Source organism: Orcinus orca, chromosome 13 (assembly GCF_937001465.1).
Source record: "Orcinus orca chromosome 13, mOrcOrc1.1, whole genome shotgun sequence".
NCBI classification, from domain to species: domain Eukaryota; kingdom Metazoa; phylum Chordata; class Mammalia; order Artiodactyla; family Delphinidae; genus Orcinus; species Orcinus orca.
This window is the reverse complement of record NC_064571.1, coordinates 89,578,417-89,598,384: the sequence shown is the minus strand read 5'-3', so window position 1 is coordinate 89,598,384 and position 19,968 is coordinate 89,578,417. Positions and strand designations below refer to the sequence as shown.

The 19,968-nt window shown below is 52.6% G+C and overlaps 1 protein-coding gene across 5 annotated transcripts in view; it reads right to left on the bottom strand.

Annotated features, from left to right (window-relative positions):
* EIPR1 (EARP complex and GARP complex interacting protein 1) overlaps positions 1 to 19,968 on the bottom strand; it is an 88,209-nt gene that overhangs the window by 16,407 nt on the left and 51,834 nt on the right. For all 5 annotated transcript variants that reach the window (XM_033437512.1, XM_004274918.3, XM_033437515.1 and 2 more), the window contains 2 exons: positions 19,078 to 19,234; positions 4,566 to 4,665 (listed from right to left, as the gene is read on the bottom strand). In XM_033437512.1, coding sequence (XP_033293403.1) covers positions 4,566 to 4,665; positions 19,078 to 19,234 — 257 coding nt within the window. The remainder of the gene's footprint in view (positions 1 to 4,565; positions 4,666 to 19,077; positions 19,235 to 19,968) is intronic.

Here is a 19,968-nt window from a genome sequence, read left to right as displayed (position 1 = left end):
TGTTTCCCAAAATCTCATCCACGTTCACAGGACAAAATGCGGCTGCCCATCCAGGACACGCAGATTCCAAGCGCGAGCTCTGCAGGAGGGTCTGCCCATCCAGGACACGCAGATTCCAAGCGCGAGCTCTGCAGGAGGGTCGGCTGGCGCATGTGCACGAGAGGCCCTCAGCACACGTCTCTGTGGGACGACGGGGCAGAGCGGGCCTGAATGCAGACCCACATCTGTCACCCAGGCCACCTTCAGAAAGTCCCTTGCTTCCTGGGCCTCACTCTTCTCACCTGTGAAGCGAGGGGTCAGATTACAGGATCCGAGGTCTGTGCCTCTCTTTAAAGGAGCTACTTTAAAATGAGTGAGCAAGGGCAGGCTGTTGCACCCTCAGTGAGTCCTGGCTACGCCTGCACAGCGGGTCCAGGGAGCCCCCACAGCCCCTCGTCTGCCCCCAGCCAGCGATGCCCCTGAGGCACCTGGGGCGGCAGGACTTTCCTCTCATTAGAGGCAAGAGCTGTCATGCCCTCGGGCATCACAGGTATCGCAGGGAGGGAAGTGAGGGGCCCAGAGGAGGGCTTCAAATTCCCTTCAGGGACGCCTGCAGCTGGGAGGGTGGGGCAGATACACTTTTCTTTACAGCTCCCACCAAGTGCAGCAAAACCCAGGAACTTTATACACAGAACAAACACAGGTGGGGAACAGGTTGACCAGGGAGGGCCCTGGGGCACGAGGAACACACAGTGTCGAGGGTCTGTGTTTTCTCTCCTGCATGGGCCCCAACCCAGAAACACCCCGGGGGACAGACCCCCAAAGCTCCAGGAACGCTGCTCCCTGCAGCCCAGGGGCCAGGAAGGGCAGCCCCGAGAGACAGGAAACTTCTCGACAACTGCTCTGCTCCAGACAGACACCCCACCCAGGACAGCGAAGGCCCCGAGACTCTGTCCTCACCTGAGCCCCCAGAGAGGGTACAGGCATTGTCTACCAACACGATTCACGATGGACCGTGGCTGAAATGTAAAATGCAAACTGCAAACCCGTAGGGAAAACACAGGAGAAAAACTTCAAGGTCCAAGGCTGTTCACAGAGTCCTCAGACCTGACACCCGAGGCACAATCTGTAAAACTCATGCACTGAACTTTATCAAAATGAAGAAGCTTGCAGACAACGGAATATCTCTCGGCGCTAAAAGCACACGAACTGTCAGGCCATGAAAAGCCACGGAGGAACCTTACATGCAGTGACTAGAGAAAGAAGCTGGCCTGTAAAAGCTACACCCTGTACGAGCCCAGCTCTAGGACACTCGCAAGAGGCAGAACTGCAGGCGCAGTAAAAAGATCAGTGGTTGCCACAGGCTTAGAGGGAGGGAGGGCTAGTGGAGCAGAGGATTTTTAGGGCAGTGAAGACACCAAGTATGAATCTGTAATGGTGGATACGTGTCAGCACACGTGTCCAAATCCGCAGACGCGCGGCCACAGGTCAGTGTGGGCTCGTCACTGTAGTAACTGCCCTGTCTGCCGGGGACTGTGTGGGGAGGGATGGGGAATCCCTGCACTTTCCCCTCAAATTTGCTGTGAACCTAAAACTGCTCTAAAAGATAAAAGTCTGTTGAAAAAAGAAAAACCTTAGCCCTGCAAATAAGAAGGGAGGCGACACCAGGACCTGCTTCCCCAACGGGACCAGGGGCTTGAGTGACAGAAACGCACCCTCATCTAGGGCTGCTGTCCAGACCCCTGCTGTCTGGGGGGCGGGAGTGAGGTCCTGGTCCTGGGGCGTCCGGAGGATGGGCGTGTCCCGCGACCATCAGGGCGGAGGCAGAGACGAGCCCCCAGGCCGGGCCATGCAGCCTTGGCTGTGCTGAGAGCACCCAGCCTGCCAGGACCGCGCCGCAGGGTCTGACCGGGGGCCCGCTGAGCAAGCCTCCCTCCTCTCTGTGGCCACACTCGGAGCCCAGGAAGCCGGGGAAGGTAGGGCCACGGGTGAGGGAGTGGGGAGCCCGGGCCGCACCACCAGGCCCAACCCGCCTCTGCTCTGGTCCCAAGGGTCTCAGCCTGCACCCAGTGCTCTGTCCCCAGACAGCAAGCACATTCTGTGCTCCGGGCTCAGCGGGCATGGCTGCATGCAATGATTCTCTGGTCACCACCTGCTCCCGCATCTGCCTGTGCTCAGGCCTCCTCTGGTACGCTGTAAACCTTGGACTAGAAATTTCTGAAAATACACTGTGTCCTTGAAGCCCGTTCTCTCCCTTCAAAGAAGTGCTCCTGTGGGCAAATGCCCCCAGGCCTGCACCTTGAGTGGTGACACCGGGCCCCCTTCCTCCTGCTCTGCCGTCCCTGCACCTCAGGAGAAGCTGCTGCTTTCCACAGCCAGTGAAAGGAACTAGAACCCAGAGGTGCACGCGCACAGACCCAAACAGGGAGGCTCTGCCTTGGCCCTCATTGGGGTCCAGGACCCCATGAACCTCCGCCCCAGGCCTCCCCTGGGCTCCACTAACGATTATAAATGGCAGAGAGCCTCCAATTTAATTGCAAAAGGTAATGATGCAGTGAGCATAAGATTAGATTCACCGCAGATGGCAATATCCTCAAACAATAAGAAAAAAAATAGAGGAGCCGGGTATGAAGACGGTCGAAATCGATAGGAAGGTTTCAGTATTAAATACTCCAGCCGAGGGTCGCAAAGTGGTATCGACAGAACTGCTGACAGCAGATAAAAAAGGGGGAGAGAAAACGAAATTGGTCTCTGCAGAAAATAAGTTACAGATTAATCACCCCACCATAAAATCATTTTGAGATGACTGAGGGTCTGAAGAGGTGTTCACGCTTTGATGACAGGACGGGGCCTGCAAAGTCGGGGCCCTGGGAGCCACTGAATCCTAACGCCACCGGCTCCCCTTGGTGCCTCCTGCTGGGCGGGGCGGCAGCCGCTCAGCCAGCCCCTGAGCATCCTCTGGACCAGGCCCAGGCTCCCAGCCCCGAGCCTGCCTCGAGCCCCGGCACTTTCATAGGAAAGCACTGCCCCTTTCTGTCCTCAAGTGCAGTCTGGAGGAACACCCCACCGAGAGGTAGGCTGGAGTTAGGGGACGGGAGGGGCCCCTGGACTCCGGCCCACACAGCCTCGCAAGTCCCCCTGGAAGGTGGGGGACTGTGCAAGTGTCTGCCCAGACCTGTGGGGGCCCCAAAGACAATTGGAGGCAGCCAGTTTCCTTCGAGTTCCCTGCTCAAGCTTGAAAGTCTGGGTGAAATTTGTGTTCTACTCCATGATACAGAGATGTGTCTTTTTTTTTTTTTAATTTTAATAAAAATAGTGATTTCTTTCCTGAAGTATTATACTCTTAAGTTCACATTGAAGCCTGGGAGACACCCTTCTGACAATGCAGCTTTAAGACTCACACAGGACACCCCATACTGTGAAGGGTCTGCCTTCTGGGTCATGTATCGACAGTGATAAATCATCACTCACGCATCTCTTCACCCAGAGGGTGAAGACAGGCTTTACGAACACTGTGGGCACCACGAGGGGAAAGTGCTGACCACGCATCCCAGGAACAAGTGGATAAGGTGAGATGCAAGCTCACTGAAGAAACCTGTCCAAGAGACGCCGTTCATGAACCCGTGGCAGTTGGGCCCCAGGCCCAACTGAGTAGGTGGCATTAGAAGCTTTCATTTCAAATGTCTTGGTTTTCTCTCTAAAGTTGTTGCTTTGACATGCAAATGCAATGAAATTATGAATGCATGTAAAAAACACATTTTATAAGAGGAAACTTTAAGGGATCATATATGAAAATATACCAATTGGCAGAGCATTTACTCTATGAAGGACAAAGCATTCAAAGTGATGAATATTTGAAAGCCAAACTGGTTCCCAAGAAGGTTGCTGCTAAATATTAAACAGGTCTGGGAACGAACAGGCCTGTTGAGAGAGACGTAACCTTCTGGTTGGGAACTTGCGGAGACAGCTACTCTCGGCCTCGGTGGCAGGATCTGAGGGTGACAGGACGGGTGGGAATGGGATGGAGAGACAGCCTGTGTGCAGGCAAGGGCTCCAGCGCCCCCGTGGACAGATGGCTGACATGCCTGACGGCTACACCCTCAGGACCGTGCACACACGTGAATGAAAGGAGGGCAGGCTGAAAGGTCACTGGGTCACAGTCAACCATTATTTTCACAACCAGGAAATTTGCCTACATGACTGCTCCTACCTGAAAGGTGATTTTAACCAAATACACATTGAAAATCCATTCATTAAAAAGACTTATACTTGAAACAGAAGACTATAATTTTGGATATCCTGCTAACTCTTTTGGACAAATTATGGCCAAAGGGGGGAGTTTTGTCAACGTCCAGGGTTCGGTGTCCTATTTGTACATGGCCCTGAGGCCTGAATCCCAAACAGCTTTTGCCTGAAAGAGACAATCACTCAATTCTTTGACTGATGATTCAGTCTGTTCATTAATTATTTCACAAACAATGTCAAAATTCTAAACATATATGATCAAGAAGTGTATTCTGAATTTGGCTGAAAGGTCAAATTAAAAAAATACAAAAAACCAAAACTGTGTAATTCCTGTTACTTACCACAGCCTGGCTGGAGCTTTCCTGCAAATCCCACAGCAGGATGTGGTTGTCAGCCAACGAGATGACTCTCTTCCCGTCTCCCGCGGGCTCCCACGCGACACTGAGGAAGGAGGGGGTCAAGCATTACATGATGTGTGAGAGTCCCACCTTGAGGCCAAGAGCTCTTACACATGGCCCTCAGCAAAGCCTCTGCCCGGCCCTTTGTCACCAGCAGTGTTGTCAACAGCTCTGCAATGACATGGTGCAGTACCAGGCTACCACTCTGCTGTAGCCTGAATGTCTGTATCCTTTCCCAAAGTCACCTGGTGTTGGGGGGGTGATCTGGGAAGTGACTAGGGTTCAATGAGGTCAGGAGGGTGGGGCCCCATGATGGGATTAGTGCCCAGTACAGATTGACACCAGAGTTTCCTGAGCTCTGTCTCTCTCTATATGTATGTCTCTCTCCCTATATATCTCTGTCTTTGTTTCTATATCTCTGTCTCTCTCTTGCTGCCATGTGAACACACAGTAGGAAAGCGGCCATCTGCAAATCAGGAACAGAGCCCTCACCTGCACCATGATCTCAGACCTCCGGCCCCCAGAATTGTGAGAAATCAACATTTCTGTCATGTAAGCCCCCAGCTGTGGTGTTTCGCCATGGCAGCTGGAGCTGAGACACTGCTGACAGGTTCTCCCAGAGACCGAGGCATGGAGAGCTGACCAATTCTGGCCACAGAGACACAAGGGGGCACTGGGTCTGAAGAGGCACAGGTGGACAGTGTGATTTTGGAGAGGATGCCCACGTCTTTCGCTGCCACCACCTGGGAGGGCAGAGCTGAGAGCAGTGTGGGGCGGGAGGTGGGGAGGTCACAGCCCTCAAGTACCCACGAGGCCTGAGATGTCAGATAACAGCCTTCTGTTTCAGCCTATGTGAGCCACAGTGTCCTGTTACCTGAAGCCAAAACTTTCTTAACTGATACATATTTGAATAACAAAAGACAAAAATCACATCATCTCTGTGATAAAACCATGAAGAGATCAAAAATTTTTCAGTTTGATCACAAGCGTGAATTTCTGTCTTCCCTGATGAAATTCTTAAGTGCTTATAAAGAGGAGAATTTCATTTCACATCCTCCAACACGTGAGTATTGAAGACATCGATAGAGACCCTCACACTTTCCCTTTCACACAGAATACAATACTGACTGATTGATTGGCCCCTCCCTAATACCATCTTCAAGACTCTCAATGAGCTATTATTACTTTTATCACAACAATAATGTATTTCAAAACTACAATTTCTTTCTCATTTATAGTTTAAAAACACACACAAACCTCTCACAGTACATCACTCCTGTATTGAAGAGCTTACTGTATCTTTTCTAATAATAACAAAGGAAAACGCACAATATCTAGTAAACAAGAAACACCATAGCTGGAAGAGACACCAAGAAATCTGGTACTGGAATCTGTGGCTCCTATTTTGTTAAGATAATGGCAATTCTAATTTTGAAGACACGTCTTTGCAGCAAGTTGACTGAACTTCTCTTGGTAGCCTGTTTTCATGGGGACACTTATGTAGAGTTCAGACTACTGACAATGAACACCAAGGAAAAATGCAAAACAGTGAGAGAGGGAAGCAAAGGACCACGCACGACCCTGTCCTGGTAGAAGGTCACCCGCAGCCCTGTCCTGGTCGAAGGTCACCCACGGCCCTGTCCTGGTAGAGGGTCACCCACGGCCCTGTCCTGGTAGAGGGTCACCCACGGTCCTGTCCCAGTAGATGGGCAGGTGACAGCTGAGAAGGCCCAGCTTGCACACCTCTTCCCAAGCTCTGCCCAGCAACAAAGACGTCTGACTCGGGAGAAGACAGCCCCACCCCAGGGGAGGGGGCCATCCCACAGCCACAAGGCCACGTGCTCCATAAAAGTCTAAAACGTCAGAGTTTAGCTGGCTTCAGGTACCAGGCCTGAGGAACTGGAATCGTCATAAAAATAGCTTTTTCTTTCATAAAATGAGAATTAAGAATTTCAGCAAAGTAATCCTTGGGCAGTTTAAGTAGGTGTACGTTTTCCACTAGTAACTTAGAACATCTTAAGGCTGACACTCAAGTCAAAACTTCTCCTTGGGAAATGTATATCAAAAAAGGAAAAAGGGAAAATCTTTGAGACCATCTACCTATTACTTCTCTCTTCAAAGACCTATAAGCAGACTAAGCATCACGATGACTTTAAAAGATGGTTCCAACAGGGCATTACGGTGGCATCACTCCAGCCGTTACCAGTCTGAAGGTCAGGAGCTACCACCATGCACACATCAGCAGTTCGCTTTTAGTTACAGAGGACGTTTCATCAGAAGTATGCTTTGAAAACACACACACACACGCACACACACGCGCGCGCGCGCACACACACACACACGCACGCACACGCACATGCACACACACCGAGCAACAAAACCTCTCCATGACTTCTGGAGGTACCTGGCAAGAGGGAGAAGGTTCTTAAGGTCCCGGCCATAGACCCGCCTAATTTTTGAAAGCACCTGATAATAATAGAAAACTCTAGGTGCTCCTGGAACTAAAATTCTCTGAATAAGGCTCAAAATGGACTTGTTGTTTCAACTCCAAGTGATGAGAAATCTTAAGTAAAGATTTGTTGCATTTATTATAAAGTAAAAATTGTAAAGGCTTATAATACACATGAACAAAATTACCAGAGGCAAGCCAGAGCCCTTCCCTTTGAGCAATCACTCCGAGCTATTAATCTGGGCCCCAGCAGACGCGGCCCCATCAGCGCTCGGTCCGGATGTGGAGAAGGACCTCGATGAGACAGAAGTGTCTGGGCACTGGCCTTGTCTGACCCACACTGTCCCAGCCCCGCCGGAAAGCTGAAGTCTTACTGCAGGCCTTCCTTCCAGCGGAACTTCCCGGGAGGACGTGTGGGGAGAAAGGGCGCTGTCTGCCTAGAGAGCCCTGGGTCCCGGGGCTAGGGTTCCAGCAGCACGACGGGCAGCTCCCGGGGCAGGGTGCCGGCACTCTCCTCTCCGTCCGCTGCACCACAGCCCACGAGGGGAGTCCCCTTCCCTTCCTCAACTCACAGACGAGGGGACAGACTTGGGAGGCTGAGTGGCCTGCCCCAAATGCAGTGGCTGTGAAAGGCAGGGCTGAGCCTCCAGCCAAGGGCTGACTCCAGAACCATAGGTCACGACCAGGCCTGAGAGCTCATTGTTTTTAAGCTCCTTAGCTTCAATATCACCATTAGGCAAAGAGACGAAGGAACACTGCCTGACACCTCGAGTTAAAGCAGCTAATCATACTGACTTACTGTGTTCACACACTTGGGAAAAACAAAGCAGATAATCACTGTTTCCTTATGGTGCCTTGGTCCCCGTGACACACGCATCTTTACCAAGACACACGCAAACACATCTGAGAAGTGGTTCCATGCAGCAACCCCCAAGCGTGTCCACAGGAAGAACCTTCCAGAAAGGTAAAGTGATGACTTGTTAACATATCATAACATAACCAAAGAAACATCTCACTTTTCAGAATTAAGGATTTTGAAAGACTAAACACACTCAGACAAAACATACACACAACTGAAAACACAGACGGCATCTAAGGTAGATGACCCAGAACAGTGAGGGGCAGCGGGGCAGCTCGGAGTCTGAGGCGAGCCTGCTGGAGTTGGAGTCCCAGCTCTGGGTGCCGTAATCTCTCAGTGCTTTGATTTCCTCATCTGTCCAGTGGGGGTAACAGGAGTGTAAAAGTAGTCAACAGTACTGGTTTGTGAAGATCAGGGTGATATTTAGAACAGTGCCTGCACACAGCAGGTGTTGGATAAGTCCTAGATATATATTATCAGATGCAGTTAGAGCTGCGCCTCTTAAATTGAGGACCGCACTGCCCTCCAGGGGTATTTGGGGGGGGCACTTTTGGGTTTTCATGATGACTGGGAGGGCCAGGGCTGCTGGATGTCCCCTAATATGCCAACAGCCTTCCACAGCAAAGACTGTCCACCCCAAATGTAACAGCTTCCCTTCGAAAAACCATAAAGCTTACTTTGAAATTTGCCTTGAACATTAAAATTATCACCCTTACATGCATGGAGATTTATTTTAAGGGAAAAAAATCCTCGAGCGAGAGTGTTCAGAAACTCCGCTCTTCACCTGCTCTGAAAGGTGCCCAAACTTAATGGTGTTTCACTGTCTGCTCTTCACTCCCAGCAGCTGGGGTCCTGAATCACCAACCCCACTCTCTGCAGCACCCAGGCTTTCCTCTGGTGGTCTTTACCCAAAAGTGAGCCAGGCATCCTGATCCCCCTCGGGGTCTGAGAACCTTCCAGGGTCTGGAGTTACCGACCCAGGAACCAGTGACTAGGCTCAAGAGCCCAGTGCCCAGGCCCTGCACCAAGGGCTTCTGCTTGGCACTGTGTCAAGGTTAATACACGAAATGGGAAGCCTTCCCCATATTCTCATTCTCTTTGTCTCTCAGCATCTTAGCCCGAACTTTGGCTCCCCTCAGGGACGGTGTAGGTCCCTGCACTGCCGGGCAAGTGTCAGCCCCCCTCCAGCCCCCAGGCAGCTGTGCTCCAGGCACCCGAGCTGCTCCCCACGGAGCCCTGGCTGCAGTGAGGCAGAGACCAGGTAAACCCCAGAGCCGGGACTCGGATCCAAGCTTCAAAATAAGCGGACAAAGGGGAAGGGGGGATGAGTGAGAAAGATGCCCAAGTCTGTTCCAAAGCTCATCTCACTCGTTCTGAGTCACAGACATGCGCACGCACAACACATGCACATACATGCAGGCACAGACACACACACACACACACACACACACACACAAGAGCACTGGGCAAGCTGGAGTTAAGGCCTTTTGGGAACTAATGCAACATCTGCCCCTGAGCTGGGCCATTCATGCTCGGCCCCTGTGTCCTGAGGAAGGCAGATCCACACGGAAGAGTCTCCAGGAATTAAGGGATGCCTCTGAACATCGGCCATTTACTTCTGAGGGGATTTAAGTGGGTAATCTCTGACTCACGTGCAGTTGAAAGGAAAGGGTGCATGTCTGCCTATTCCCTGCTACAGGTGTTAACCTTGCCATATTTACTTGGATGACCAGAGATGCCCAAAGTAGAAAAGGAGAGGAAAAAAGAGGTACTTCAGAAAACTTATATGAGTTATGTCACTAACAGTTTGTTAACTGCCCTTGAAAAAGACTAGATTAAGCAGAAAGCCACCAACCATCCCGGGATGGTGAGAAAGCCCATGGATTTTCTCTCCTGGGATCCGTCTAAACCAGGTGTGAGGATTCGGGGAGAGCATGGAAGGAGAGGTAAACACACCGCTTCCAGGTATGGGACACGCTCCAGAGTCTCACTGCTGCCGCACCACCAGCTCCCACCACAGAGCCCGGAGAGGTGCTCTAAAAACACGAGAAGGGGCCCAGCACCCGGCACGTCTGGTGGAGGCTCTGATCGGGACGTGCGTCTGTCAACCCCAATGTTAGGGGTGAGTTTGGGCAGCTCACTATTAGGAATGCTAAGAAGAAACAGACAAAACCCCACACGTACACTAAGAGGGGGGTGACTGAACGATGCATCAAGCATGAGCAGGACTGAGGACCAACCCGCAGAACTAAGTGCACTTTCCAGGCCACCGAGCAGGGTGATGGTGGGTCCCGATCGGTGGGCAGTCCCTGATGTGGACAGTCCCGCAAGATTACCACCGGCCAGATGCGCCCAGACCCTCGCCTCCCGCCTTGTCAGCCTCACCCTGGCTTCCCAGCTCCTAGTTTCTCTCATCTCATTCCTTTCATATATTTGCCTTTTGTCCTGTAAGTTCTGCTCCCGTGGAAGCTGCAACAAACCAATTCTGTGTGTTCTCCTCCGGGTGGGATCAACCCAGGACAGTCAACACAGCCACGGGATCGGGATCCCTCCTAAGGAAGAGGGTCCCCAAGGTGCACATAGCACTGTCGCCAAATGAGACGCCATGTATCACATGGGACCTAACTGCTGAGCAAAGCTGCTATTTATTGTCTACCCAGGGCGACACATCCGAAAGTAAGTGTGGTGAGTGTACAGGGAGCAACCCCTATGACCACGAGTGTTTGGAACAGTGGAGTATGCAAAGTGCAAAAACGAAAAGGAAATTCTATTGCGTCACGGCTCATCACCATGAAACTAGGGCTAGAAACATAAGAAAATAACCCAGAATTTCTGCCATACTTGCTACTCCAAACTAAGTTTATTTCTTTGTTCATAAAAATCATCCACGTTTCTGCTTCATCACACTCTACCCGTGAATGTGAGTGGACATAAAATTATATTAACAAGTCCTGAACAAAGTGGCATACACCTAATATACGTACTCTATATCCCTTCGTAATCACTGAGAGAAAAACACAAGAAATGGGCCATTTCTGCAAATAAACCCAAATTAAAAACAAATCTAAACTTCTCTGAGGCAGTTAACAAGGACCTAATGGCAGGAACAATGGTTCTCATCTGGCAGGTTTCATGCTGATCAAACAAAACACACACTTCTCTTCTTCAGGTAAGTGACTCCACAATGAATGATTCACACTCTGGATTTTGGCACCTGGGGTGAGGACACTCAAAGGACACTGAGAAACTCTTAGAACAACCTCAATATAAAATTAATTTTAATTCACGTAACTGACATATCCTACCTATTCCCTGCAGCCTCTTCGGGTGGGAAGTGGGGCCGTCAGGGCAGCATAACTGCCAGGAGGACAGAAACCACCCCGACACGACAGGCAGGAGACGGCTGCATGTGCTGCGGAAACCAAAGAGCCAGTACACGAGGGGCTGGGCCAAGACCGCTAGTTCCCGGGGCATTCCGAAACCCACAGTCACTACTTTACTGAAAAAGGGAAAACCCCAAGGCAGAAGCGAATCTATTAAGTCATTGGTGATTCTATCAGTGGTTACCAGTCAAATTTTGAAAACCCTTTACAAAAAGAATGTAAAACATTATTTCCCCAGTTTATACATCTCTCTCCTAAAATACACAGATGTGGCAATCTGGTTAATTTCTTCCTGCTCAAAAGTCAAAAAAATTACAGCAGAACACAAGATAGCTTTTCATAAATGCTACAAGGATTAAAAAGAAGGTCACTTTAAGAGTTACACCATTAAGTCAGGAAGCCCGCTTGGATCGAGTCTGTGGATGCAAGGCTTCCTGTGGCCGAGACACACGGATGCTTGTAGTGAAAGAATCATGCTTATGCACTGCCGGGTACCCCTTTCTGACAACACACGACTGCGGAACTTTGGGCGCTGGGTGACTTAGTTATCCAAAGTCTGTGTTTCTTCTGACACTGCTCACCTGCACACACACACTTACATCAGCCATGTGCATGGCTCAACAGAAACACGCCCTCCCACTAAGAATCCAGCCATGGACAGTGTGTGGGCAAAAGGACCTGCACTCCTCAGAAGCCTCCGAGGCCCAGAGCCTATCACAACGCAGGGCGGATGCACACAGCTGCACTGGCCCTCCTGGGGCGAGGCTCCTGTCCTGTCCTTCTGCCCCAAAGAGGGCTGAGGGGCAGAGCCAGGGGGCAGTGCAGGGCCCTCAACCCTGGAACGGCTGACTCTCACCAGCCCTGAAGTCCAAGTTCACACAGGCCCGCTGCGGCCGCTCACTGCAGACTCCACCCAAGGCAGGGAGAAGAGGGCAAGTGCAGGGCAGGGTGGGCGCCGTGTGGCTTAGCGGCACGCCCAGGAAGCTCAAGCCTTCTGCTCCTGGGTCTCACCAGCAAGTTCAGGGCTGGCTCGGAGCCATGACACATTTTGACGTGAAACACCTCCCGAACCCCAAGCAGCAGCCCTGGCTGTCCCTGCTCTCCCCCTCCTCCCACACCCCGTTTCTCAAACAGCAGAAGAAAAATCGACTACAGTTTAAAATTCTCCAGGCAGAGTTAGTGGTCCTTCGGGTTCACATTTTTTAATTATTTAAACCTCAAGTTTAAATAATCACAAACAGAACGTCAAAAAATGCATTCTCCTAAACTATCCCACTGGATACAATGGTATATGTCTGCCCAGCATGTTCTGGGAAAGACCCTTTGGGTTCATGAGAGAACCAACTGAAACACACTTTGAACCCTAGTATTTAATGGAAACTTGAACTACGATCTCAGAAAGAATATGAGTTTATCCTGTAATATAAATAATTATTTATACTCTGCACCATACGTTCAGATTTTCGTATTTTGACTCTTCCTAGATAAGCTGTATCTGTACAGTGCATTTTACTATTTTTTCCTCATCACCCGCTTCCTAATACTTAGCTTCAATGACCCTCACAAGGCGCCAGGGTGGCTCTGACGACCATCCCCATTTGACAAATGAGACTTTAGCCGAAGTGAAAGAGGAAGACATCTTTATATTGTCCTGTAAAACCACAGGCTGTGCTTTTCCTACAACATAAGGGATGCGAGGCCTCATTCCAGGCTTCTCTTAAAGCTAGCGGACCACTTTAGCGGTGAGCCAGTAACCAGGGAAGCAACTTCAGGGCTCCAGTTTAAAAACCTTACACCTAAGTACATCTAGGTTGGACGAAACCAGAAAGCACAAACCTGGACCTTATAAAATCTGATAACTCTTCTGTGATGACACTGTCATAATCACAGAGACCTCTCCACCATCACTGGCAGCAGAATCATACCGTAGGATCTCTGAAAATTTCAAACATCTTTTTTTATGTATCCTCAGAGACAACTTTGAAAAGATATTAAGGATAACTTTGAATTTACTCTTTGTAACATTCACCCAAGTCAACTTACACTGTTCTATACACTGAAGTGAAAAGAAGAAACACAAAATCAGAGAGGAGGCCAAATCCTTTCTTCTGGCCAAACCACCTCAAGTATTTGGAGACCTGCACAAGTTTCTTTTCTTCTCTTTCCTCTCTAAGCTCAACACCAAAGCTTACGGCCCTTTTTCCTTCTTCTAATAAGAACAGTAACATGCACACCCACTTCCCAGGAATTCCTGACCCTCTCAGCCGGCCTGGCATTCCAGTGTGATATTTACCTCCATCTGCACTGCAGAGGTATCTTCTCCCCAGAAAGCAGAGGTCAGCGGTCACTGTGCAAGTGCCACAGGCATCTGCAAGGACATCAGAGAAAGACCCGGCACGTCCCCCGTAGTGAGGCTAACCCAGCCCGTCGCGGCCCCTCCACAATCTGGGGGGGGCAGGGTGTGTGAGCAGGGGCTGCCGCTGACCGCCACTAATTTCGCTTCCATCCCCCAAAGCTGCTGGTTTCCGATTTTAGTGGTTTCTCCCTTAAGGAGACTCTCACCGGCCATGAAACACTGCAATCTGTATGACTGCTCCCGACGCACCACTTGGGAAGTGGTGCGTGTTTCCATTATCTTGACTTTGCTTCCACTCTCCAGCAGGACGCATTAATCCACAGTCAAGGTGCGTAACTCCTCAGCAGCTGGAGCCTCTTCACCGTCAGGAGACAGAGAGCCACAAAATCACCCTGCGGTGGCTCATCAGCCCTCGGGCCGATCTCGACGGTGATACAGCCCCTACCTCAGAGGGAGCCAGAGCCAGAGAACCATCACCTCCTTCCTGCTCTTACCTGCCGTGTTCCCAAACACCTCGCCTTCATCGGGGCTCCAAAAGGCGCCGGTGTACACAGGAGACAGGGGTGTAGTGCCAGGAGGCCCTAGAGAGTTCGGTGGGTCTGCAGCCCCCCACGTGCCCAGCTCAGTGCCCAGGTAGACACCGCACGTGCTGATAAAACGCATCCCCCGTCAGTGTCAGCACTGACCCTGGGAGACCCCTAACTCCAGAGAAGAACGAGCACACAGCACACAAAGGGGGAGCTGTCAGCAGCCCCTCCTCACCTACCCCCGAAAAGGGAAAGAGTGTCAACTACACGTGTGACACTAGGACGAACTCTCACCTCAGTGTCTTTAACATAACAAGGTAAAATTGTATTAATTTTACTTATCTACATCCCATATCCTTCCAAAAGGATTTAAGGCAGCTAATATACATAACCTGGAGTATGACGGGACGAGATACCCTGAAAGTGGTGAGAAGACCACAGTTCGGTAAAAGCATCCTCATGGCTCAGTCCAAGCCCTGCAGGCAGCCCGCCACCAGCTGCACTGACTTCACCCAGGAGGACCCCACGTGAGTGGCGTGGTCACGGCCGTGTGTCTGTTGAGCAGCAGAGCAGCCAGTGCCCCTCACCTCAGTGTGACAGGCAGAGTGGAAAGAGGGTCGTGAGTTATGACTAGATTCAGGGAAAGGCACGCGGCACTGAGCAGGTGTGAAAGAGAGCTCACTGCATCCAGTGAATTTAGAGCTGGTAAGAACATCAGAGACTCCTGAATTCAACCCATTCTACACACGAGGGAATGAGGCCCAAACTGACCTGACTCGCCAAAGGGATGCCGTGAATTAGCTACAGATCTGCAGGCAGAGCCCAGGGCCACGGACGCCAGGCCCACCGTTTCTTCCACAATCACCACGCTGACTGCAGGAGCGAACCAGGAGGGAGAGGAAAAGCATGCCGGAAAAGATGATGACTCTAGTATCGGCAAAATGAGGGGGTCCCCTCGAGAGCAGAATTCGTTTACACTGATCATCCAGAAAGGACCAGCAGGAATATGCGTGAACACTCCCCAAACTTATTCTGATGAAGATGTGTCTACACTCCCAGCGCCTGACACCACTTACAAACCACAGAATGACGGCCACAGGCGGTTCCCAATCCGCGTTCTGCAGGTGCGCTCCTGCAGCCAGACTGCCCAGCTGGGAGGCCCAGTCACTCCCCCGAGGAGCGAGGGACCCTGGACGCAATCTCCTCCTCTCTCTGGCCTACAGCGGTCCCCACTTTACAGGGTCACAGTCATGACTCGGCATCGTTTCTGCGGCCCCAATTCGCTCCCTTTCGCACTCAGCACCAGGGGGGGAGCGCTCCGTGTGCCAGGCACTGTCCTTGGTGCTGATGCAGGCTACAGGACGCAGCCTGCATCCTGACAGGCCCCTGCCCGGAGGAAGCTCAGGCTACAGAGAAAGACGCAGGAGTACGTGCACAGAGGGGAGGGCCAGGAGGTGGTGACTGCTATGACGAGATAGGACTGGGTAAAATGACAGAAAGGCGTGAGTGGGGCTGGAGCAGTGATCATTTCGGAGAAAATGGTTAGGAAGGGCCTCTCTGAGGAGGGGACACTCAGCCCGGAGGAGCTGAGTGCTGCAGGTCACGGGGCGGCCCCTCCAGGTCAAGTCGGGACCTGTGTCCCCACAGGGCGAAACTGGGGAGTCAGGCCTGGAAGGGTCTGGGGGGTACGTTACACCAGCCCCTTCACTGCCTTATTTACAGCCACGCAAAGTACCACATTCCAGAGACCCTGCCATCAGCACAACGAGAAATGTCTCACCTCCTTTTCAGGAATGGAGACCTGATCTACAGAAACAGGTGACTTTCCAGTGACCCTACGGCCACCTCGGGGAAGGTGAGCACAAGAGACCCACCGTGCACTAGCTGACCCTGCTTGCGGCGATGCAGATGTGGGAGCCATCTACCCCATGCCCCGCCGCTCCAGAACAGGAGAGGCTGAGGGGCCCTGAGGACAGGAGCCCCACGCCTCTGCCTGTCAGCGCAGCCACGACTCCAGGGCACTGGGACTGTGTGGCGTTCCTGGACACTCCCTTCTGGCCAGCAGTGGCCGATGGTCAGAGCATCTGGGAGCCCCTCTCCTGGAACTGCTCTCAGCACAAATAACAAGCCAAAAGGAAAGCAAGCAAGTGAACACAGAACACCGACTGCCTCATGTCTGACCACAGTGTCCTTCACCTCCACGGATCCACCAGACATAAATTTCCAAAACTCATATTCCCCACCTAATAATGAAACTTTGATACCACCGAGGATACTTAAGAGAACGTGCACGACAACCCCACATGCTGAGGAGGATGCCGAGACTGGACCCGCACACACGGCTGGCACGACCCCTCTGGAGCAGAGCGCAGTCGTTTCCACCAAACTAAACACTGCGCCGCACGGCCCAGCGGCTGCCCCCAGGTACCTGGCCAGGAGAGTGGAGACCCAGGTGCGCAGGGTACTGTTCAGAGGCTCTCTACACACAACAGCCCGAAGCCGGGGACCCAGATGCTCCACAGGGGAACACTTACACGAACTGTGTCCACCCCACCCGGAGTCCTACTCAGAGTAAGAAGGAAGGAGGCACGATGAGCAAAAGCCGCCATCAGATGCACATGGCGTGACTCCAAGTGCAAAATGCTCTCCCGGTGACGGCGCACCGGGTGTCGCGGGCTCGCAGCGGCCAGGGATGAAGGGCGGGGCGTGGGGGGGCGGCGGTGGCCGCAACAAGGCGGCCCGAGAGATCCTGTTTCTGTGCCCCAACCATGGTGGTGACTACACAGACTGACACGCGTGATGACATGCAGGGAACTCAGCGCACACACAGGCGGGGGTGCGGAACACATGAACCTGCGTGGGGCTGTGGGCTGCCTCGATGGCAGTGGTGCATGGTCCCTGCTGGGGGAGACGGGCGGCCACGCAGGGTCTCTCTGAGCTGTTGCTACAACCGCACCTGCAGCCACAGGTGAAAAGGTCAAAGACACAGAGCGATGCAATGGATGACAAAAGAGACTTCAAGCACTTTGAACAAGAGCAGCAAATCGGGAGTAATGGCATTCCGAGGAGACTCCGAGGAGGACGGGTCTAAACACCGACACTCATCTCCTAGCATGCTCCCTTCACAGGTGAGAGTCCAGGCGCGCTACATCCACCTCCCAATGATGCCCATGGGCGGGCACGGCCTGCTCCCCCACGACGGCAGCTCTGATGGAGCATTTGGGTCCAGGTGGGGAGCGGGGAGCGGACGACGGCCCCTCCCTTAGCCCCTCGTTCCCTCATCCCCTCGTCCACAGGGGCAGGTCCCTTCCCGGCGCTCACCCCTCTCTGCACTCGCCAAAGGCATGTACGCCGCCTGTATATGCCGGCTTCGCCCGAAATGACTGCGGGTCTGCACTGTCTCACTCACCCATTCCCCAGTGCCAGGGTAGCTCCTGGAACAGACACACGTGCATGCACACATGCACACACATATGTGCACACACTCTCGCACTCACACACACACGTGCAAATGTTTGCTGGGGAAGCAGGGCTGCCACCTGAGATGTGGGCTCCGAACAGCTGTGTGGTTTGCAGCGCAGGGGGCAAACAAGGGGGCAGGACAACCCCTTCTGTGCAGATGGCCGACCTCCTGGGAAAAAGCAACAAGCCCGACCTGGCACCTGCTAACCACCTCCACACACAGACCGACAGACGGAGGCCCCCCAGGGCCCTGGCCACGCAGGCCCCCAGCTCTGCTCCCCCCGCCCTCCCCTCCTCCAAACGCAGCTGACCGTGGGGACCAGTATAAGCCCCAGCTCCAAACGTCACCTCCTCAGAGACTCCGTCATCAATTCCTCTAGTAAAAATTAGGGACTCTCTCCTCGGGGGGCCCACAGCACACAGTTCAGAATGACTCCAGCGTGGTCCCCACCTGCCCTGGGTCTCGGTTAGATGTTTACACCACCGCCTCCCCGAGAGATCGTGACTCCTCGAGGCCAGGTCCCCTGACCTGTCACCCTGGGCCCCTGGAGCCTGGCAGGCGTGTGCAGCAGGTGCTTAATAAATACCTGCTGGATTAAATTTGTTTAATCGGTAGGGGTGACTAAGAAGTGACTACACGGAGGCTCTTTCTCATGTACCTGCACACACACGCACATGCACGCACAAGCACACGCACGCACACGTACGCACACGTGGGAGTGTGACCGTATTAAGCAAAACAATTACTGTTGTAACCGTCAACACCCATAACAAGGGTACGTTCCCACGGTCCCTTCTAGAAAGCACGGCCCCCTGAGTTTGCCAAGGCTTCGGCAACTCGACACGTGAGCCATGAGCGTCGTGAGGAGTATCTGTGCGTTACTGCAGGGGGCACAGCAATCCGGCCATCGCAGCACGCGGGCAGCCAGGGGCCTGGGAGCCCTGAGGGATGCTGGTGGCGTCCCTCCGTCCTGAGACTGCACAGGACACTTGGGGAAATAAATGCAGGATGAAGCCTCAGAGGGCTGTGGGCACAGCACGACCTGCACACGGGGCGTCCACACTTGGTCCACAGAAGAAGACATCATAAGCCTTCAACCCAAGGTAACAAATAAGTTAATTTATGCACAGGATTGCTGAGTGAAGGTGTATCTATGAGGTTAAAAGCAATGCAGCGCTTAAGTGCTGGACGGCACCTGACTGCCATCCTCCCGGCAGGTACCCGGCAAGACTGACTTTAGAAGAAAAGGATCTGGACGCAGCTTTTCTCAGTACGTGTGCAGCAGGGTGTCCATAGATTTCTCTCATCTGGGAAACAACTGGCACTAAAGAGAGAGCGGAAGCAAGCAATTTATGCAGAGGTCTCTGTGATGGGGGCCTGCCTCCAAGCCTGCCTGGGCACGCAGGGGCGGAACCTACCAGGCGGTGCTGCCGTGGGCTGCGGGGCCCAGGTGACAGAGCAGCTCCAGGGCGTGTGCAGGGCTCGCTGCATCCTCCGGGGACTCGTGGCCGCCAGGCTCCAGCTCTGCTGGCATCCTCCACACCGCGGCGCACGTCACGACTTTGCCATCTGTAGCTGAGGGACAAGGGAGACGTGAGCAGAGCGTGGCCGCCCGCCCTGCGGACGGCGCCCACACACGCAGCCCCGGGCCCGCACCCCTGCCCTCGAAACGCCGACCAGGCGGGCGGCTCCAGACCCTGCTCCCCTGCCCTGTTCCAACACATCATCCTGCTTTAGAAGAAAATTTAATTTCCTCAAAATCGATTTCCTCCTGTTCTTCCTCAACAGCTCTTCAAAAAAGGGAGTGAAATGAAGGTGGGGCGCAGCTAAAGATATAATCACCACGGGTGCAGCTGGGGTCTAAGAGAGGCATTAAATGGATTTTCCCTGAAAGCTCTGTGAGAGCACCTTGCACAGGGGCTGAGAGCCCTGCACACAGTGCATTCACACGTACATGCTAAACGGTGTGAGTGGTGGCGCAGGCCCCCGTCCACTGAGGGGATGAGTGCGGGCCGGATGCCACAGGCTAAGCCCTGGTGGAGAGCAGTCCGGTGCCCGATGGTGACGCACAGCCACTTTGTGGACAGGGGCACTGGGCACAGACAAGACACGCGGGTCACCTCTTTTCAGGAACCTGTCTGGCTCTAGGTCTCTGCCCTCTAAACAACTTTTCTTTTTTTTAAAAAAAACAATTTTTCAGTAAGACACAAAATAAGACGAAAAGACAAAACAAAAAGAAACAGATTTAACATTATGTGGTTAAAAACCGAATCATAAATTCCTAAGTGTAAACCCTTTCAAAATTTGCT